The sequence below is a fragment of the Hordeum vulgare genome, chromosome 7H, assembly GCF_904849725.1.
Source record: "Hordeum vulgare subsp. vulgare chromosome 7H, MorexV3_pseudomolecules_assembly, whole genome shotgun sequence".
Classification (NCBI taxonomy): domain Eukaryota; kingdom Viridiplantae; phylum Streptophyta; class Magnoliopsida; order Poales; family Poaceae; genus Hordeum; species Hordeum vulgare.
Genome location: NC_058524.1, coordinates 544,889,780 through 544,912,801, shown reverse-complemented (window position 1 = coordinate 544,912,801; position 23,022 = coordinate 544,889,780). Strand labels below are relative to the sequence as shown.

General features: G+C 43.6%; 1 protein-coding gene across 3 annotated transcripts; it reads right to left on the bottom strand.

The window, feature by feature from the left end:
* Window positions 1-8,191: 8,191 nt before the first annotated feature.
* Window positions 8,192-11,990, bottom strand: LOC123408532. 3 transcript variants are annotated; one of them, XM_045101619.1, is made up of 4 exons: window positions 11,768-11,982; window positions 10,751-11,083; window positions 8,754-10,683; window positions 8,192-8,612 (listed from the first exon to the last, which is right to left on the bottom strand). In XM_045101619.1, exons 2-3 carry the CDS (start codon window positions 11,068-11,070, stop codon window positions 8,781-8,783), a joined length of 2,223 nt encoding a protein of 740 aa, XP_044957554.1. In that variant the 5' UTR covers window positions 11,071-11,083; window positions 11,768-11,982; the 3' UTR covers window positions 8,192-8,612; window positions 8,754-8,780. The 3 variants fall into 3 exon arrangements, with proteins under 3 accessions (XP_044957554.1, XP_044957555.1, XP_044957553.1); XM_045101620.1 differs by having other exon boundaries at window positions 8,780-10,683; XM_045101618.1 differs by having other exon boundaries at window positions 8,192-10,683; window positions 11,768-11,990.
* Between the last annotated feature and the right edge of the window lie 11,032 nt (window positions 11,991-23,022).

Sequence of the window (23,022 nt, the reverse complement as noted above, 5' to 3'; positions counted from 1 at the left end):
TTTGGTTCTGCTTTGCTTTCTCACACATACCGAGGGTTGTGTGATGCCACTCAAAAAACGGCATTCACATCTAAAGCTCCATTACTTTGTGTCTCCTACGAGTTTCTACAGTTGTGGTCCTGGGAATACTTACCTGTAGGACGACCGCAGATAGTAGAACCCGCAACCCCATACAACTATGGTGAGGGTGTTGTAACTATGTCCACTCGGTGGATGCTGGGTCGAAAAAAATGGTCTACTAAAATTGCAAAAAATTGTTACCCCATATACCATGATCAGTTTGAGCTTCTTAACGACTCACTAATAACATGGAACCCGTGGACTGAGGCGCACATTGATATGGTATTTGGTTCGCAACACATGCCAGTGGAATGCGTGAGAGATAGTGCCTTTTGGATGACTCGCTGCAATTTACTCTATCTATGGTTTGTGGAACCGTATAATCCTGACCGTGTCATGAGACAGTTCGGTCTATATCAAGATATTCCACCACCGGTTCCAAGATGTATCGACGAAGAAACTCATAAGTAAGTAAGATGTGACCTAGCTAAATAGATATTCCATCAACTATTCTTGAATTTTTTTTTGTTATCTATAATTACAGGATGAGCATATGGGCAGATCTGGTGTGGACTGGAATGCATAAAACATTGAATGGATAAATCAGTGGAATAATGAAGCTCTACAAAATATAGTGCCTCAGCAACGGTAATTTTACTAATGTTAATTTAATTATGTGCTTATAAAATACAGAATGTGATGTCAATTTAGTAATGTTAATTTATTTATGCAGAATGTACGATGCAACTACGACAGAAGCGTACTATAATTGGTATCGCATGAGCACGCGTACTAGACTGACGAGTGAACCACCTACGATGCCAACACATCCAACGCATATGGAACAGTTGCAGAGACGGATGGACACATCATCAGCTTACTATCGTGACTCCGCGGTAATAATCAACATCTTGCTATTCAGGTCCATCATTTCATGAACAATTTAACCAACGAACAACGATTTTTTTCAGATTGATATTTGCACTCAAGTACAAGCGATGGCGAGTGAAGGAATGCGAGCCCAGGGAATTGATCCTAAAGGCAGGTCGTGGTTTAAAAAAATTAGCGAATTCGTGAGCACAAGGTTTACGAGATGCGGTACAGAGAACGACGTTGTCACTGCAGCGTACAACATTCCGGAACCGAGGTCAGCTAGACCGAGTGCGGCGCCGTCGTCGTCCATGCGGTGGGGAGAGGGTCGTAATACTATGCCGACACTTCCACGACATGACTCGTCTCTACCAATACATGGGCAGACATCACAGGTAAATGCTCCAGATGTAGGTTCGACACCCGAACAGACTCATTTCGTGGAGCAGGATGCATATACAGCATATGGCGCACACATTCAAGGATCTCAGTCATATCTGCCCACGCGAGGGATTAGGATGCCCGAGGAGAATCGTTGGGCTGAGACAAGCGAGGGAGCACAAAGCTACAACAGCGGTCAGGTATGTACAATTATAATAAGCAATTACATAACTTCTATTTACACATCTTTTTGCTACACACAATTTATTTTAAAAACATTTCTTCGTGGAGCAGGAAATTAATGATCCATCATGGGGAGATGAACATACCCAGCGTGGCGTACAGAAAGAAATACTCACAGAAACCCATGATACTCAATGCACGCTCCCAGGAATGATAAATGATTTTTTCGGGCAGGACGTTATTGGTCCATCTTACATCAATTCTGAGTCACAACCATTCACCTACAATTTAGAATCATCATCTCAATATGGATTTCAGACTCCACCACCTATGCATGAGTCGCAGACACAGGAACACGAGGGACAGTACGGTCGTGGTCTTCGTGAACACAGACCCCCTGATCGATTGTCACCCTCCGGTCGTCGGGCAAGGCCAGCTGGTCGTCGTCGCATAGGGTGATTCGTCTATGTATGTGTGCGAACAATTGCATCTCTCTATGTCAGTTTCAAACTTTCAGATATACGTACAAGACATCTATGTAGTTTCATGAAATAAAAGTTCCCGATATATTTGAAGTTGCTTCCATAAAATAAGATTCATAAAATAACATACATAAAATAACATACATAAAATAAGATACATTAAGATGTAGAGTTCATAAAAAAAACTACATAAAGTCGTCGTCATCCTTCGACGATGCAGAGCTCTCGCCCTTTGACGAAGCGCTACTCTTGGCCTTCGATGATGATGCGCTCTTGGCCTTCGTCGATGACGCGCTCTTGGTACTCGGCATGAAGATATCGTCTTCGTCCTCACTATCGTCAATCCATAAGAAGGGACGTTTTACTCCACCTCCACCGCGTATGTGTTGGCCTTTTTTCTTCCATCTTTCATTCAACCGCAGAAGTTCTTTCCGAATCTCCTCATATGTCCTTGCAGGCCACCCCTTCCTAGCTAATGCGTGGGCAACCTCATTCAGTAGCGTGTCACTACTGATGAGTTCGTCCCATGAAACTATTCTATTATCTATCTTGAAATTGCTAGCTAAGCGCAGAAGACACTCGGACATACCACTATGAAAACTACGATCGAAAGGATAATGAGAGATTTTCAGCACACTCCTTACCCACCTTGGTCTGGAGGGGGTTTTATAGGTGCAGCAGAACGAGACGAATAACTAATGGCGGGAAAATGAGGAGGGAAAGCGAGGCGGGAAAGCGAGGGCGGGAAAGCAAGGGCGGGAAAGCGAGGCGGGAACAAACTGGCGGCAAAGCTATACGCGGGATAAAATGGCGGGAAAGCGAGGCGGGAAATAAATGGCGGGATAAAATGAACATACACGTAGCTGAAATTAAGATACTCATTGCGGAAATTAAGATACACATTACTGAAAATAAGATACAATTTGCCGAAATTAAGATACAACTTGCAGAAATTAAGATACAACTAACACAACTTAACATACAATAAAATAAATCTACTGAGTCCAACGTGGATATTTTCCTTTTCCATCACCAGCTTCTTCTGCTGCCTTGGCGGCACGAGCCCTTTCTCTCTTTCTCTCCCTCTCAGCTTCACGGGCCTGTTCCCGCTGTCTGTAAACCTCCTCCAGCCGAAGTTTCTCTTCTTGATTTTTCCTTATCATCTCATCAAGAAAAGCCCTCTGCTCCACACAGTAATCTTCCCACTCTTTCTTCTGCTCTGCTTTCTCCTCTGCTTCAGCCTTCTCACAACGCTCTTCCAAGTCCAAGCTAGCCCATGCACGGCGACCTCCTTCACGAATCTCGGTCACCGCCCAGTCCGGCATTTCCGTGTCAATCCAACGATAGTACATGCAGAGAGGAGGAGGAGACTAAAGGATGGATCAGATTCAAGTAAACAATAATATCAAATAACAATAATCTGGATGACTTGAGCATATCGGAGGCCTGACGTACGCAGAAATAGATTCGGGTGGATCAGATTCATAATTGGCGCACATGAAAAACTTCATGCCCAACCAATCTGAAAAATTTGTCACCTCCTTCACCTTGCAGACATCTCCGCACCAACATCGAACTGCTTCTACCCCCCGAGGCAAGCTCGCACTCTGCATTTTCCTAGGCCTAATGCTCTGATCCGAACAAGGCAAACTCATATTGACTATGGAGGTGCAGGTGCTTTGAAGTCTGTCTGATGGTGAAGAGAGTTTCACTCCCTGCCTCCTTTTATAGGCTCTGCCGGATGTCTACGCGGGAAAAAAGGGCGCGAAAACGAGAAACTGCAGCGGGAAAATTTGGCGGGAAAATAACGCGGGAAAATTAGGCGGGAAACTATTGCACTGCTCGTCCGTCGTTATCGCGTGTACATTCTAAAATAAGTCCATATACATCCATATGTAGTCTTGTAGTACGAACTCTTAAAAGACTCTTGTAGTTACTTTTGTATAAATGATATTTTTTTTCAAACCATGACAGAGAATTGTGTGTGATCATTATAGAAGATAAAGAAGAAACAAGTACAAAGCTCTAAGCGTCATACAAAAAAAATACCAACTTTACTAAGAGCATCATTATAGAACCATGAAAGAGAATTGTGTGTGATTATACGAACAAGGATTCAAAATCATTTACTTTCATGTAAATGATAGTTGCATTTTAAGTATTAAGATTACATATTATGGCGACCAACGAGAGCAACATCACCAAGTGATTAGTTAGTAATGTTTTCGACTTTATTCCATGGCAGTGTCACTGCTGCGATAGCAATCAAACATTCACTCCCAAAATATTTGATCGAGAGCTAAACCATACTTTCTCTATACATAAATATAAGAAACGCTATTGTAAACAATGTCGACCTAGAGATAAAAGCCACATGAAACCACCGTAACGAACAGTGTCGACCAGGAGACAAAGAGTCCCTCTGAAATCGCCGCGGTGAACAATGCTGACCCGAAGATGAGAGCTCCGTGAAACCACGGAAAAAACCGCCCGCCTTCACCGGCGTGGATATCTTGGTTTGGTTCGAGGGATGAGGGATAACCACGGCCCAACAAAATATCCATAGTATATGCCTCCCATGCACTTAGCCATCCGTGCAACTTGCACAATATTTTTGTTCAAAAGGATTGCACGGTCCGAACCGGAGCAAGTTGGCAGGAGTAAATTTTGACTGTTTCATCGGTGGAGAGCGGGAAAAATTCCCACTGTTTCATCTGTGCGAGCGGGAAATAAGCCTGGGAATCTGGCCGCGCGGAAATCAGCGCAATCATCAACAGTGTCGGCCGCGCGGAAACAGTGGCCTGGCCGCCTGCTCCCGAGGCGGCAGGGCCCACCCGGCCTTGTCCGTTACGGACAGGAGTGGGCGGGAACGGGCTCCGGCACTGGCCGCCTCTGCCGGTGGCGGCAGGCCCCGGCCGCCAGGGGTGGTGGCGGCAGGCCCCACGGCCGCCTCGTGCGGTGGCGGCAGGTGCCACGTGCCGCCTGGCGCGCCTGCCGCCACCCGGGGTGGGGGTCTTTTTTTTCGTTTGCACTCGCAGGTGGTCCCTTTTGACAATCCCACTCGACAGGGGGTCCTTTTGGACAAAAATTCCAACTCCCTTACAACATTTCTAGTCCTTCCACTAAAATCTTTTAATCCCTAAAACCATTGTTTCGACAATTAACCCTTGCATCAAAACTTGTAATCCCTCAAAAGTTTGAGTACCTCCTCAAATTCACCTTTCCTGCTCAAATTTGAGCAGAAAACATCAATCCTCATTTTTTCTCTTTCTCACAACTTTATCTCTTCTCCACCAACGGCAAAGCCGCACCCCTCCCCATCCTTCCTGGACACGGCCCCGACGCTTCAAGGAAGGGCTAGCTATGCTCTTACCTCACCTCATTTGCTTCAATTCACCTCGCTAGGTCTGGAGCCCTTGCTCACCTAGCGCCGCCCTTAGAGGCTGACAGCTACTCCCTTTGGATGAAGTTACCCCACTTAGCCTCTGGTCAGCGCGGGATTAGCCCTTGAGCCACTGACCACTGGGCCCTACTGGTCAGGTTTGACCTGGCCAGCCCCTGTTGATCCTGATCACGTCAGCCTCGCGCAATAAATCTAATTCTGTGATTTAACAATTTCAGAATAAGTTCAAAACTTTGGAAATTCATAGAAAATCAAATATAACTCCAAATCTGACAAATATTATATGTAAAATGATCAGAAAAATTCAATGAACACAATGGTGCTACTTTCATGCATGACAAACAAAGTTATGAAACAACATCAGGTCAAATCAATTAAATGAATTTGATAAATATCTTATTTCAATTAATATTTGAATTTTGAATTCAAATCAGATTCATACTAAGGTTCGGTTAGTCACCTCAAACAATGCTACATTTCATTTCATGCCATGTTCATGCATCATATTGTTGCATATGAATGTTATTGGTTGTCGTTATTATCTCAGTAGGCTCTGCCCTTCCGGATACGTCCGAATATCCGACTGTCGGATTTAATCCTTCTGCTGAGCAACAAGGCAAGCACCCTTTTGATCATCCCGATATAATCCCATGTTCCCGCTCCTGCTCTCACTTATTGCATTAGGACAAAATATTTCAAATGCTTTACTTCGGTAGCTGAACCTATTCCTTTGCATGACCTGTCATTGTCACAGTAAATAGCCAAAGCTTGCAACATAGCATACCTGGTAGTTGCTTGAGTCATGATGTGTCTTATCCTGCTATGCTTGCTATGCCTAGAGTTATGTCAGGTCTGTTTCATCTGGGTGATGAACAGGAATGGATGAATGTGTTCTAGAGACATAGAATAAGTGTGAAACCTGATTTGGTAAAGGTACCGATGAAAGGCTATGTAGGAGTACATGGCGGGTTATTTCATTTGAACCGTCCTTAGGAACTGAGTTTCGTGTATGTAATCCAAGACTAGTTACTACCACATGCTGGGCCCTGAAATATGACCCCGCTCGACTTATTAATCGCCTAGTACTCGGTCCAGGAGTTGCAACTAGCTTCTGGTGTTTATAGTCATGCTGGAGGCTGTGCATGGTGCTGGCCTTAGAGGTGGGCTATGATGCGGTAGGCAGTGGCACGGTGTACCAAGTGGCACCCGGATGGTGGGCTTGGGAACCCTGCGCACATCGTTTGGGACCGTAGCAGAAACCTCGGTCGGACTTCCGTGCGAATTCACTCTTAAATAGGCGATAAACCTGGACTAGGTATTAGCGTGGTTAACGGTCGTGGCCGACTCCCTCGCTGGGCTTCCGCTTGAAGGTTGCCGAGGTGCATGACGTGCACATGGCGATAAGTGGTGAGAGCGTGTGTGAAGAAGAACACCCCTGCGGAGTTATGATCTACTCGAATAGCCGCGTCCGCGGATATGGACTACTTGAAGGCATATGTTGTTCATAGATAACTTTAATGACTACTCATAAAAGTATCAAGATAAATGTGAGTATCATGTATGGCATTTCTGTAGGGAGGCGGAAAGGAATCCATGATAGTGTATTGTTGTGGTGGTAGTGGACTCGTGTACGACTTATCAAAGTTGTTTTAAAACTATTTAAAATTATAGTTTAGTCTAGCCAAGAGTCAAAGTTGGCTTGCTGCATGAAACCCCACAACCCCCTTTACTGATATATGTGCATGAGTAGATAGATATGTTCTAAAGTCTTGTTGAGTACCTTTGTACTCATGTTTGTTTAATAAATGTTACAAAAGATACCCACGAGCCAACAGGTGGGTTCTATCTAGACCTCGATGATGATGAGTAGCTGGTGTCCTAGCTACGACCTGACCCCTTTCAGAAGGGATCTGTAGATAGTCAGGCTTTATGCCTTTTTCCTTTCAACTGTCTGTACTCAGTCAGCTTTAATGCTTCCGCTTGGTTTGTATGACTTTGCTTGTATGACTTGAGTGTCGGGTCGTGTGACCCCTACCTGTATGAACTTATTATGTAAGACTCTTCCGAGTCTTCTAAATAAACGTTGTGATGTTGTATGGTTATGTTGTGATGCCATTGTTGTATCTATGCATATCAAAGTATGTCATGCGTACGTGTGATGCACTGTGATATGTATGGGATTCAACACCTAGTCATATGCCCTTAGTAGCTCTCTATACAGATAAATGCCCCTTTGTGTTTCCACCAAGCCTTGGTAGTTCGCTACTGCTCCGGACACATTGGTTGACCGGCATGTATCCTTCTTAGTTGTTGTGTCTGTCTCTACGGAGAAATGTCACGCGGGGTAATGAAGTCCTTGTAGCTTGCTACGACTCGTCTACACTCGCTGATGACCGACACCTGCTTTGTTGGGTTATGTATGCCTGTCTCTGTACAGTTGAGCCACTTGAGTTTATGACTAGTTATGTCGACCCGGATTCTTTGACATGGAATGCTAGCAACACAATTGCATACGTGAGTCAAAAGGCGCAAACGGTCCCGGCTAAGGTAAGGTGGCAACCGTGGGGTTAACCGTGCGTGAGACCGCAAAAGGATGCGATGTGTTACAGGCTGGATTTCTATGGCTTAGGATCGGGGTCCCGACAGCGTGCCTGTCAATACTAGCTCGCCAGTTATTTGGTGAAGGAATCCTCTCTCCTGGGCTGGCCCAAAATTTTGGCAACAATATGTAAGGCAACAGCAACGGATCCATATGCAGCCAAATACTATTTGGCAACAAACAAAACAAGAGGATCACCCATTCAGGTTGTACTTGACCAAAACAGTTCAAACGCTGCAATGAATGCTCTTCCGCTTACAAGCAGCAAATTAATAACCTCTGACTTCCAGTCCATAAATTCAAATGCGTTAAAACAGCATATATATTTACTGGCTCAATACGATGCTAAAATATATAAAGATGGCAAATAGACTACCCTAAAATATGGCCCATGTTGCACAAGAAACAAGAAATTGCTTCAGGCATAATAACTAAGAAATTTCTTCCGGCACAATATAAATGCCCGAGCATTATCAACTGCAATTCAAATGCACCAAAAATTCAACCTGAAGTTATGAGTTATGACGCATTTCTTGCCTTGCTTGAAATGGTAAGACAGACCCACGGCAGGAGGAAAGATAAATACAACAACACATAGACTGGGCATCGGAACATGGCAGAATTTCCCCAGTTTCTGCAATGGTGAACATCACAATGTTTAATTTACTAAACAAATGTCGCTAGCCTAAGCAAAACAGTGAATACAGAGCAACTTGGCTAGAAGCAACTACCATGTCACAGGTTCCCAAAGAAAGAAATAGAAGCATTTGCTTACAGGGAACATCAAGAGTAATTCTCCACCTTAATTGTGTACATCGGAGAGCTCAGCTGGTGGCAAGGCAGGCAAGGCAGGCAAGGCTTCGCCGCTGATAGGAATTTTGCAAGTTGCTTTGTTGTGACCATAACCTTTACATCTGCTGCAGCGCACTGCCCTTTTAATTGTGATGCGCGGATCAGCTGGTTTCTCTTTCGGCCTGCCAACCCGTCGACGAGTTCGAATTGGGAACGGGAATGTCGCTAGACTCTGACAATTGTCCGTTGATGTAGTAGGACCCAGAATAACATCAGGTATCGGATTTATGGACATTGAATAGGTCGAGCGGTAACATTTCGTCGTGAAATACTGTACACAGTAGTCATATGCATATTGCCCAGTGTGCTCAAATACTGCAATTGCATGCATGCATGGCAACCCAGAAACATTCCACTTTCGGCAGGTGCAGTCAAACTTCTCAATGTTGACAACATTAACTGAGTCATCGCATACCTTGAACAAATTACCATCGCCATCACTTTCTGTGGGCATAACATTCAGTGAGTGAGCTTTGCTCACTTCTTCCTGCAATTTCTGGTTAGCTACAGGCGTTAATCCATCAGGCCATTCATTAGCAGACTCTCTGCGTGTGTACATCATATCCATGAGCTTGCATCTTATTGTGTCAACCAACTGCACAACGGGAAGCTCATGTCTTGGGGGGATCCAGTCAAGAACAGTGCTGGAAATATTGCATGAATACTGACCATACCGCGACCCCATGAAAAAGGCATCTGACCACCGCTCAGGTTTGATCTCCAAAAGCCATTCAGCAAGCTTATCAGATTCACTTTTAATTTGCTCCATACACAGATTGAACTCATCAACTGTGCATGAAAATATGGCCCTCTTAAGAAGCTCAACCATAGCATCTCTTACTTCTTCAGTCCACGCATCGTCCAATTGCCTCTTAAATGCTCCAATAAGGAAGTCCATGCAATATCCATGATGACTGTCAGGGAACACCAATGGTACTTCATCCCATAATCCATTTTCTCCATTAGATATGAATGTTATGTCATGAGATGCCGACAGTGAATATTTTAGTTGCTCAAGAAACCAATGCCAATTTTCACGGCTCTCGTTGTCCACTACAGTGAATGCAACTGGGAACACATCCCCTTGTCCATCAACTGAAGTAGCAGTCAGTAACTTCCATTGCTTATTCGATTTTGCAGATACTGCATCAAGGAAAAGGAGTGGCCTGCACCCATGCTCAAAACCATAAAGCGATGCATGGAAAGCAACAAAGAAACAGAATTTTGAATCTTCCATAGTTACCACTGTTGCCACACTTCCAGGGTTTGTTTCCTTAATACTTTCACAAAACAATGGTAGCTGGATGCATGCCTCATCATGTGCACTATAAAGTTCTTTCTGAGCAATTGATCTTCCACGCCAAGCCTGCGAGTAATTTAGGCACAATCCATACTCCTGTTGGAGATCATTTGCAATGTCTCTTGGCCTGTAGTGTGGGCTATCACGTAACTTTTCCTTTATAACACTAGCAACCCATCGTTGTGACGCCAAACGATGACTTTTCACAGTTTCAGATTCACAGGTGTGGGTTTCAGATATTTTCTTGATCATGAAATCTATATTGGCAGGAGACTTGGAAGCATGTATCCGCCATGGGCAATCTTCACCAGTACATTCTGCAGTAACACGAGTTGAGTCATTCTTGATAAATCTGTAATGGAACCTATGTGCAATGGCATACTTATGCAAGGCATCACGGAAATCCTTGGGGCTTTCAAATACTTGGCCGACTCCAGTGATCACATCCTTCCACTCTGCGCACACCTTTTGTCTCTTAGACCCATCCGGAGTCGTTGGGACAACGGCAATTGCATGTGTAGGAGTGGCCGAGTCAGCAACAACGCTCTTTGCACTGTAAATATTTCATTTGTCATTTTGGCAATGCAAGTGGAAAAAACAATTGATGTTCAGAAAGGTACCTGTTGTCGACCTTCTTTATGACATAAATGTATGTCGTCTCCGACTCTGCATGGAATTCAACCATGCGACGTAGGTCCTTGTCATTGGAAATAGAAATCAAGGTCCTATTATTCTTTGGGAGGAAATACTTGAACAAGAACTGGTCGACCTTGAGATTATTAAGCGTTGAAGATATCTCATGCTTAAATGCACTGAAAGTCCAGTCACTTTTGATAAGCATTGCATGTGCCTCTCCACCAGAATAGGACATAAGCCCATCAGCATCTGTGGTGAATTCGCCACCTATCTGAAGAACACCCACAATTTGTCCCGTCCCCATGAGCTTCTGTTTCCTAACAAGATGAGATGAATACAAAAATTAGGCAACTGTAAGAAGTAGAACAGAGCTTTAGCCAGCAAGGCAACTTTGAGTAGTAGTTGCTCAGTTGGTTGTTTGAGCATTTTCTACGATATAAGGAAATTTTCCAACAAAACAACTTGCCTCAAAGCTTTAAAAAATTAGGTCATTGCGTTTTCTACATGAAATTTCATGCAGGGAACATTACGAGGGTGTGAATGATAACTCAATCAATTATAATAATCAAAAGGGTGATTCTCTGTTATTTTCCCTTTTGCGAAAGACAGATAAGGTGACTTAAGTGATCTGAGTGTTAAAGTATGACCAAATTGGTGGGTGGTCTGGAAGCAAGGGCTGTACACATGTGAGGTTTAAGCACACTAGTTCAGTTTTTCACTGCTGGCTCCATAAAGCATGAGCATGTGCAAGTACAGGGCATATAATATAATGATGTAATTGAATTGAGAGCAGAGCAAACCACAGAGTTCTCGGCAGATCACCAAGTGATGGCTGAACTAGGGATGCTAACAAGTTGTAAAAACGACGGTGTTTTATGCTTTTTATTACTTTCAGACTCAGTGCTCGCTTGATTTCAGCTGATTTTTGCATCAGTCGTGGCAATTGCAAGCATATACAGTACCGAATAAAAGAAACTGGTAACCAATCCAGGCATCATTACCAGGAAACGGCCTGCGGTGGTGGGGCGCCGGCAGGTGTGGGGGCGAGGCCGCGGCGGCCGGCGGGCCTCAACCTCGGGAAAGTACGGCGGAGTCCTGGCGAGGGCCGACTTGCGAGGTGGATGGCCGGCGGTGGCCACGGGCACAAACTTCCCAAGGCTCGAGAGATGAGGCGGTGTGTGTCTTGTCCGCGGCTCTGGATCTAGGGTTTGCGCGCTCGGCCCTACGTGTCATGCACACGCCGTGGGTACATACGGTTAACGCAATGTACTCGTGCACGTGCCACGTGGTGCAAAGGCTTGGCGATCCGAGGGCCGGGCTTTCAGCCTTCAGGGAGCCCGAACTGGCCCGGCCCCGTAACCACATCCCGCTCTGCGCTGCCGTAACATTGACAATGTGTTTTTTATTTTTGTTTTTCAGGTTTTCCTTCATACTTTTATTTTATTTTTCTAATGTATAACGTAATATTACATATATTTTAAAAATTATTTAACTCGTAACTGAGAAAATTTAAATGTGTATTAAAAAAGGTTTCTAATGTACCGGCAAAATGTAACATGAATAAAAAAAAGATATTAATCATGTGTATAAAAAATTGTGAAAATTAACTAATTTCTCATTTGAAAAATATTTATTTGAAATTTAAAAAAATGTTTACCCTATTTAAAAACATTTTTTTGATTCAAAAGAAATGATTCATACATTCAAATTAATCTAAGTCACATTTTAAAATTTCTGCACAAGTTTTCAAAATGTGATCATGACATTTTCAAAAAATGTTTATAAAGTGTATCAAAATGTTTGCATAGTTAAAAATATGTTTCTTCATGAAAAAAGGTTTTAGTACTTATTTCAAAAAATGATTAACATAATTTTCAAAACATATTTTTATAAAAATGTTGAATATTTATTTGTAAAAAATATCAAGTATAAAAAATTGTTTACATGTATAAAAAACGTACAACATACGCAAAAAAAAGTAGACATGTGTTAGAAAAAGGTAAAAAAATAGACATGTGTGAAAAAAATAAAAACATAAATCAACAAAGAAACAAAAAAAGAAAAAGGAAAAACCTAAAAAACTAAAAAGAAAACCAACGTATGAGACTAAAAGAAGAAAAACAAAAGAAAACCTCTAAAAGCTAAAGAAAAATGAAACAAAACGTAGAAATACCAAAAGGAAACTGGTAAAATACAAAAGTAAATTAGAAAGGAAAAAAGCGAAGAAACACCAAACGCAGCAACCGGACACGAACGTGCAAAGACTCGAGTGACAACTGCTAATGGGCCAGCGCAATAGGCGTCCGTCCATAGGCGATTCCTCTTAGGAATCTGTACAGGAGAGGTATAGCTCTAACGTAACGGGATACCGTGCTGACCATATGGCAAACATAGTTCAAAATACCGGACCGGGCCGGTGGTCGGACCGAAAAAACTCGAAACCGGCAATTCCAACAGTTTTTTAGGCGTAGTGAACCGTCTCGCAATCAAACCAGAAAAAAAAACGACCAAACCGGCGGTTCATGGAAAACCGACGGTTCAGTGTTAATGATAGAAAACCCCTTTGCTGACTTGTTTTTGTGCGTATAAGGTGAGGGTAGAATCGATAAAGGAAAAAACCTCTTTTGGTAGGGTTCACTCCATTGGGAGCTTTCTCCTTGATATATTATTGATTGGTGTATTTGTTGATAAAATATATATTATTTCATCTATTCACTGTTGTGTTTATTGATTAAATATTTATTATTTTATTCTTTAAAAAACGACAATCGAACCGATGAATCGATGGTCCGACCGGTGAAAACCTGAACCACCAACCTTCCCGGTTCGATTATCGAATCGGTTTTTAAAACTATGATGGCAAGAACAAATGCGTCGTTTGTCATGGGATGAGTATTCAGCCCATTAGGCAGCAACGCCTGAGGCAAAAGTGCAACGGCCCTCGAACTCATCCCTATAAAACATAGTAAACTAGCTCCCATCCTTCACGTATGATCCTTAATTTGAGGGCTTCTAAGGGCCTCTTTAGTTTAAAGGAATCCTATAGGATTTTTGGTTGATTGAACTCCTTAGAAATTATTCCTGCGTTGGTCCTTTGATTTATAGGGTTTGATCCTATAGGAGTTTTTCTATGAAATTTTTTTACTACATTTTATAGGAAATCTAACATCCACTCCAATCTTTTTTTTACATTTCTTCATTTTTCTTGAGGCATCAAACGCTCCTGCTAATACTATAGAATTCAAGTGGGCATCGCACTTCTACCCTATACTTTTCCTAGTCCTGTGCTTTCAAAATCCTACGAAACAAAGACGGCCTAAATGTCGCTCTCATCGCTGGTTTAGGCTACTGGCACTCGAACAAGACGGTCATCGAGTCGGGCCAACAATTCTTCCTTCGAGAACGTGAAGTTCGAACGACATCAACACATCGACGAAACTATGTGAGAAAAAACTTGTCGATGCGCTTGTTCGTCCCCTTGTTCTAATTGGTTCACATCACAGTTGATCGCTGCCTTTTGTAAATAATCATAAATATTAAGAAAAACATAAATTTGAAAACAGTTCATAATTTTTCGAAACAAATTGTGCATATATGGAAAAGTTCATGAAAAGGAAAAATATTACACAAATTTGAGAAATGTCTTGGAAATATGAATAGTTCAAGGATTTGAAATGATTTTTGAAAAAAGTTCACAGAAAATAGAAAAAAGTTCATAAACGAAAAAAGTCAGATCTAAAATTTAGAATAAGTTCACCAATCTGAAAAAAATTCATAAAACTTTAAAAGTGCTTGTGAAGTTTGAAAACAAGTTTAGATCTAAATCCATGCACTTAAAAACTGGTCACGAAATTGAAAAAAATTCATGAGCCAAAAATACACTAATTTATAAAAAGTACATGAATTTTAAAAAAGATTTGGATATGAAAAATTGTTCCCTGAAAACTGAAAAGAAAAACAGAAATGGAAAAAGGGAAAACGATTAGAAAAAGAAAACCCGAGGAAGAAAACAAGAAAACCAAGAAAAACCCACTAAAAACGTAAAGAAAAACAAAGTATCTCTATTCCTAATGTGTCGGTTGGTAGGCTAGCCTGTACGGTTAACTTTCGCATGCTTTTTTTTGTCTCCTACTTTTGATTTTTTATCTCTCCTCCCACCACCCCTTTCATCCTGGTCCATCAATTTATTTTTATCCACTCTTTACTACAAATCAAGACTTTCCTAATGTATAACTAATTACTGATCTAACTTTTTTAAGTTATCCAAATCAACCGACCTCTTTTACTAGTGTAATTTGTTTTAAAAAACAAATAATAGATTTTAATCTAGCTTTCTTAAGTTATCGAAATGAACTGATCTCTACCATTAGTGCTTTGTTTTAGGAAACAAATAACGGATTTTCAGGAGACAAGTAGCGGATTTGAAGGATCAAATCTTTAATGAATCAATCACAGTTAATCTTTAATGAATCTTTAATGTCGCATGACAAATCCTACCAAATCTCTACTTGGTAGCTCCCGTTCTACGATTTTGTTGTCTCACCTTCCTTCCTCTCTTCACCTTGATTTTATTTTTGATTTTTTTTTGTCACCACCGGCAGATCGCTCTAAAAAACTGCATGATACGTCTCTAACATATTGATAATTTATGAAGTATGTGTTAGGACATATTTATGCCTAAGTAATTTTGGTGATTGATGAAATCACTTTAAAGGACTAATCGTGTGCATTAAGCTTTCAGATAATACATAACAACGGCACAAGACGATTCGGCACCCTCCGTGGAACAGAAGCACGGTGTCCTCTACGATTCTCTTTGGTGGTTTTTGAGTCGTAGGAACGCCGCACTATTAAGAGGGGATCCGTAATGGAAAGGTTTGGGTGAAATCAATTTTGCACGCACACACTTTATCTTCATCCTCTTTCCCTGCAACTTTGGAGCTGTTCCCATCTCTGGTTATCTCATCTTGCAAAAAGGTCTCCTAGCGGTAGTACCGTTGTCCCTAGCGGTAGTACCGCTGGGCCTAGCGGTATGTAGTGCCCCAAGTGTAAAGCTTTCCCTTTTTGTAACCTTCCATGTGGAACCACCCTGGCATTGTCATGAGAGCTATCTATGCATGTATGAATTCATGTGTCACCTTGTATTCTTCTTTTGCATGCATGCATCCATGTCATACCATTCTTACCATGCCTTGTGTTGCTTGCATCTATACCTTGCCATGTCTTAGAGTGGTTCTTGTAATTGTGGGTGTTGATGCACATGTGATGATGGTGTGTGGAGTGTAGGAGTGGTTGCTATGTATTTTCAAAGCTCCTTGCAATTTCAAACCCTTCTCCTTTCCTTTTATCTCATGTTCAAAATTTCATCTTCCCAAAAGCTGTGTTAAAATGTCTTGTGTTTAGAGTTTATTTTGGAGATGATGATGTGATGATTTGGAGTTTTATTCTTGGTCTTGAGGGTGAATATAAATCACAAAACAAAAGAAATAAATGCTATTTTGGATTTATGAAAGTAGCCCCATAAATATTGGAAGTATTTCATTTAAATAGCTGGTTCATTTTCAGGTCCAGGGCAATTTTTCATTTGATTTTATCCCTTTTATTTTGTCATGTGCCTATTTTTCTTTCTCTATTTTATTTTTTAAAAGGAAATAGACAGGGGGCTCTATTTCTCTAACTGGCGCACTAAGTGGGCTCCCTCCCACCTAGCGGCCCATCTCTCCTTCCCACCTCGCAGCCCGTCGCGCGCGCGCTCGTCGTCAACCTCCTTTCCAGCGAGGCAGTGGGACCCTCCTGTCATCCTCTCTCTCCCGTTCCCCTCTGTTCCACCGAGAGGAGCATGCGCACATGACCACCCGCGCGCCCCTTGCTTCCCCTCTCGCCCTATAAAGAGCCTTGGCGTCCGTGCCTCGGCTAGGGTTTCCCCTTCCGCCGCCGCTCCACCCAGATCTCATCACCCTCCTCTCTGCATCGTCGCAACAAGGTAAGTGAGGCGGATCCGCCATGGCCGAAGGTTGAAGGAGATCGCCGTCGTCGCTGTGGTGTCTCTTCCTCCTCGACGAGAGGTCCAGGAGCTCGCGGGCCTCTCCAGGTGCTCGTTCCCGCCGCTGGATCGTCTTCCCCGACCCTGCTTCGTCTTCTTCCCGGAGGCGCTCCTTCTCCGATGAGCTCCGCCGCTCCGCCACTCCACGCCCTTCTTCCTGCTACTTCCTCTACGGGCACTTCTTCCTCGACCCGTATGTGAGGTAGTACTCCTCCTCCCTCCTCCCTGTGCTAGATCGAGCACTGTAGCCGTAGAATCGTTGTGCGCATCACCTCTGACGCCGGAGCCGCCGATCACCGTCGTCACGCCGTTGTAGAGCCCCTCGGGCGTAGTTGGGTGCAGGAATGGAACCGTGGGTGCTTCTGCATCCTTACATCCAGTAGCCATAGATCAATTGCTAGCATATCGCCGACGAGGTCCCTCCCCTGTTCCGGCAAGCCGTCGGCGGCAGAGTTAGCAGTAGGGGTACTACTTCAGGGTTGCTGCTCCTATATAGTCAAGTATCGTTTCATAGCATAGTGGTAGTAGTATGTGGCTGCCTGTTGAGAGGGCGCGGGTTCGACCCCCCCCGGCACTCTTTTGTTTTGCTGTATTAAACTGCACAGTAGCAAGAGGAACATGTTACCCTGTTTACTTCCCCTACCCTGTCGACAAAGTGGCAGTGGTGTAGTGGCTTGGTGTTGTTGCCGCGCACCAGAGGTTCTGGGTTCGATTCCCAGGAGCCCCTGTTGCATATTTTTTCTGTCTTTTCTTTTATTTTCTATTTCTATTTTCAAATTCGTAGACATCAAAGTGGTCCTTTTAATTCTTCTCCCTGCTAGTGTAGCTAGGTGCAGGTTGTATTTGTGTGTGTGTTTTGCACACACTAGAATAAGTGACATGTGTGTGTGTGTATTCTTGTGAGAAGTGATATGTGTGTGTATGTGATCTTGCTAGTATATGTTGGAGGTGTAAATGCAAGTAGGCATGTGTGCATAGGAGTTGAGAATGATGATGATGGTGTAGGTATGAGATATGTGTGTAGTGAGTGCACACCACATGTGGTACCTACTAGAAGTGTTTGAGAGGTGATGTTTCCATGTCACTTGCATAGTAGTTTTCCCCCTCATGTTGTTCTTGGGTTTAAGTGCTTGTGATGGGGTTTGTGGTGATGATATATGTGTGTGTGTGTGTGTGTGGAACTTACCACCTTTGCAAACTATGCACCTTCACATGTCCATATGTGAGAGGGCATGGTGTTGTGTGTGTGGGGGGGTGACTTAGTGAGAAGTATTTGTGTTGTGGATGTGCATGACACAAACATGGGGTTCAAACCTCCATGTCACTTTGTCATTGTGCACATGAGCTCAACCTTTGTAGTTGTTGTCTTAGTAGGAACTACATGAAATGATGCCCATTCCCTAGGCATGATTTAGAGTAGTTTACTCTCCCTTAATTGTGGTCACTTGTTCCAAGTAAGTGCCCACATATTATATATGATTTTGGGGTAGAATCTCCCAAGGAATCCAGTGGTGAAGTTTGTTTTGCCATTAGGATACCTTTTGGAGTTGACATATTCAGATTTGTTGCAAGTTTGATCCTTGATTCCATGGAATAGGTGGAGCCCAAGGGCATGAGTTTTTGTGTGATATTAGTAGGGGTTTTGCTCTACACCATAGTGGTGTCATTTATCACTTGGTGTTATGTGTGTGCAAACTATGCCTAGACAAAGTGGGCATGTGGCTGAAAAATTCCACTTTAGTGAAATTTCAGATTTCACTAAGTCTGGGATTCTGGAAACATTTTCTTCTCTTATAGATGACGATGTGCTGGTAATTTTGTTGAGAACTAGCCTTAGTTCAGTGCTAGGATTTTGAACCTGATACGTTTGTGAAGCTACCTGTCAAATTTAAAATCATTTGGAGTCCAGTAGGTTGTGTTTTGATTGCTGTCAAAAAGCTTCAGAACAAAGACAGAAATACAGGTGCAGGAATTTTCACTAAGTCCCTGAGATCTGATGGTTTTGGGAAAGTTTGTGGCCTTGTATCTTCTAGAGCTTAATTCATTTTGCTGTGGTTCTTGCTGGTGTTGGTAGTGTTCTTGGTGGGCTACAGCCACATATATTATTTCTCATGTTTGGAGGTCTGTAGCTATGTTGCATGTAGCTCCCAAAGAGCTAAGATGCAGATTATGGCAGATTATGTAGTATAGTCATTTTGATCAATGTGTGTGCTTAGTTGATGTTGTGGTGTTCTTCCTTGCTCCAATCCATTCATGTTGGGTTGTTATATGTCTTGGCAACCTGGGAATACCAGATTTGTGCCAATCGTGAGTGTGGTGTTGAATCTTCCACGTAGAGCTTCATATCTTGTTTCGTTGATTCCCGTTGATCCGTAGCTCCATTCGCAATGTTCTTTATATGGTTTTGCGTCATTTTCATGAGCCGCATCTGTTCATGCCATCCTCATGCATGTAAAAATAGCTTAGTGTACAGTTCTGTCCAGGAACTTGTAGTAGTTTTATTTGCTTGTGCTAGTGATAGAATTAGTGATGCATGCCCATTTTTCATCTCATGCATCATGTGATTGTTGCATCTTGTGGTGCTGCTGTTCATTGGCTGTTATTCTTATGTTGGGTAGCACCGGGATCGGAGAACGAATACGTGGAGTCAGGAGAGTACGTGCAGGACGAACCAGAACCATTCCAAGCTGAGGATATCACAGGCAAGATGATATGACCTTGATTCCATCTCTAGACTTGTTATGCTAGTTTCGTTTCCATGTCATATTGCTCGCTGCCTACCACTGAATTAAATTGCCTCTTGATATGCCTTGAGCCCAAACACTGTTCTCCTTCCTAGCAAAACTTGTATGGCTAAGTAGGCTTGCTCAGCTTCTAATGTTAGCGTTGCTAGTTGCAGGTGCTTTGACTCATGTGATAACATGAGCTTGATATCATTATCTTAAATTCTGTTATTTAATTAATGCACCTATACTGGGTAAATGACGGGAGGCCTAGCCTTTTGCCAGGTGCTTTGTTCCGTTATTGCCGCCTTAGTTACCGGTTACCGGTGTTTGATTCCATAATGACCGCTCCTAACACGTTCGGGGTTGTTATGGGGACCCCCTCGATAAATCGCGTAGTGCTAAGGCTTGTCCGGCAGGACCCAACATTGGAGTTAATTTTCTAATCACTTAATAATAAATTACTGCATAGGGAATAGCTACCCCGAGGATTCTAATCAACAACCCGGGCCAGTGCTCCTCATGAGTGTTAGTCCGAACTAGAGTCGTGTGCGGGGCCAACCCGGGGCAACTCGGGAGATGTCTATCAGGCCACTGTACGCTGTGCTCATCTGGCGTGTCCTGAGACTGAGATACGCGGCTCTTATCGGGGTCGTGGACACGTGGGGAGGTCCTGCTAGTCTTGTCTTACCTTAATGGTATATCTTGCGTATAGGAATCCTAGTGAAGCTTTGGTTTCCCCCAGAGTTGAGGTTTTCCTCTAAGGAATCCGACGAGATCACGAGATTCGTGATAGAGGATGCCTTTGCGGCCTGTGTTCGTTTGTGATGGACTAGTTGGAGCACCCCTACAGGGTCTAATCTTTCGGAAAGCCGTGCCCGCGGTTATGTGGCAACTTGGAATATTTTTGTTAACATCCGGTATTAGAGAACTCAAACATAAGCTAATAAAACTGCCAACTGTGTGCGTAACCGTGACTGTCCCTTAGAAGATCTCTCTTTGTTCGGGAACACGGTGGGGTTATGAATGCCGTAGGTAGGTGTTCAGGATCACTTAGTGATCAAGTAGTCCCGACCGCTAGTGTAGACCACCTTTGCAATTACTTCGCGTAAGTTAGACACTTAATTAAGCTTAGGATGTTGCAGCCTTATACACTTCACCCTTACCCTACCTAATAACATGACTAGTTCTGGCACCAAGGTCTTAGATTGCTGAGTCCCCGTGGCTCACGGATTCCTCCGAAACTACCAGCAGGTACAGGTACCCCAGAGACAGATGATCCCGACGGCACCCAGCTGGCGTTGTAGTACGACGAGGAGATAGACCGCCTCTACGTGAACTATCCAGAGGACTGAGGCGTGGTCGTGATCATGGGCCTGCAAGCAGGGTAGCATAGCATTTCCATGTTTTGTAGTCCGTAGCGGAACTACCTTGATTGTATCTGTGATGTACTCTGAGTTATTAATAAGAAGACAGTTGAATCCCGAATTGTCTACTTTTATTATTATTTGTGCTATGTTACTTGCTTGCGAAACGCTTAGATGCGCTTCTTTCCTATTCGGGGCCCTCGACCCCTAGATCGGAAAGGACCGCATCTTGGTCGTTACAAGTTGGTATCAGAGCCTTACGACCATAGGAGCCTTTGTGTGATCGTACTTGCCGAGTCGAGTCTAGAAAATGTTTTGAGTCTTAGTTATATCGGAGAGTAGGATTCTTTTTTCTCCTCTTCTATGCTCTGGTGAGGTTCCCGTCTTAGGATATCTTTAACTCTACTCCTTTCCTCGCTCAATTTTTTTTTGGATCACGCGGGTATTTGTGAAATCTATATGATTTCGATGTGACGGAATCATGTCCTGGTGCCTCCTATCTGCTCTAAGTATCAGGGGAGTTGAGCTCGAGGGATTCTTGCGCACATCACCATCATTCAGATTTCTGAGTATCTAAGAACGGAGGGTGTTTGTTATTGCTTCAATACGGGTAGTGGTGAGATAACCCCGATGTCCCCAGTACTGGTGTAGATTGTTCGGGGGTATTACCACACTTTGTATCGTTGTGATCACGAGGATCTGTTGTAGATGAAGGTCCGAGATGCTGGTTGTGTGTTGAAGGATGTGATACAGGTGACGGGTTAGTTTAGGAGTTGTGTGAAATACTCCTTGTATCCGTGTACCTGATTGCATGACCAGTTATTTCGGGAATTCATAGGTGGGATATCTAGTAGTATCTTATAGGACTATCTTCCTACACACGCTTGATTGAGGTTTGGAAAATCTCGGTCATATGTTTATTCCGAGCAGTTCTAGCTCACACTTGTTTGCAGTGGTCCTTATCGGAATTTTGTCGTCTGTTACTTTGAGGATGCACTCTTGCTATGTTGTTCGAGTGCAATGCTAAATTCTGTTCAGATATTCCTGTCTTTTGATTCAGCAATATCTTTAATTATTCTGTGGACTAATATGTTGTCCATCTTCAGGATGGCTCCACCGACTCGTCAGACCCCAGGGCGTGAGGATGTGCCGCCTCCACCTCCTCCTCCTCCTCCGCCGCCGCCTCCTCCTGCAGAGGCCTGGCAGGCGATGATGGCAGCTACTAATGCAAACACTCAGATGCTGTTGCAGTTGATCCAGGAGAGAGCCAATCATCAGCAGGGCAATTTCCAGCAGGGTGGCAATCACTTCGCCAATCTGAGTCAGTTCCTGTCAAACCAGCCTAAGGCGTTCACTTCTTGCGACCAGCCGTTTGATGCGGAAGATTGGATCCGTGATATGAACAAGCATTTCGAGTGTAGCAATGTGCGTCCTGCGGACTATGTCAAGTTTGCTACGTTTCAGTTGAAGGGTCAGGCTTCTATTTGGTGGCAGCAGCTTAAGGACTCCAGAGGTGACAGGGTGATGTCTTGGGACGAGTTTTGTCGTGACTTCAGGTCCCACTACATCCCTTCCTGTTTTGTTGAGGAGATGCGTGAGAAGTTTAGGCGTTTGAAGCAGGGCAGCAATTCTGTGTACAAGTACAATGTCGAGTTCCACGAGCTGGCTCGTTACGCGTTGCAGGATGTCCCGGATCAGAAGAGCAAGATCTATCAGTTCAGGGGTGGCTTAAAGGAGGACTTGTAGTTAGCGCTTGCTTTGCACGATCCTGAGGAGTTTGACAAGTCCTACAACTTAGCTCTCTGATCAGAGGCAGCCGTGCTCAGGGTGGAGAACTCCAAGAAGCGCTTCAGAGATTCCAGCTCTTTCTCGACTCAGGTGGTTCAGAAGCAACAGAGGTTTTGGGTTTCTCCTCCTCCTCCTCGGCACTCACAGCAGCTGAAGCACTCAGGTGGACATGGTTCTTCCCACCCACCCAATCCTGGCTTCCAGCAGAGATTCTAGCATCAGAAGCAAGGGCCTCCTCAGACTCAGTTCCGGCAGCCAGCACATGTCATTTGTCACAAATGTGGGCAGAAGGGTCACTATGCCAACAAATGTACTTCTCAGCTCCGTCTGCCGCC

Coding starts and splice junctions, on each gene's coding strand:
- LOC123408532 (XM_045101618.1), bottom strand. CDS start 11,070: ATGGGGACGGGACAAATTGTGGGTGTTCTTCAGATAGGTGGCGAATTC. Junction 10,684..10,750: donor ATAAAGAAGGTCGACAACAG/GTACCTTTCTGA, acceptor AAATATTTACAG/TGCAAAGAGCGTTGTTGCTG.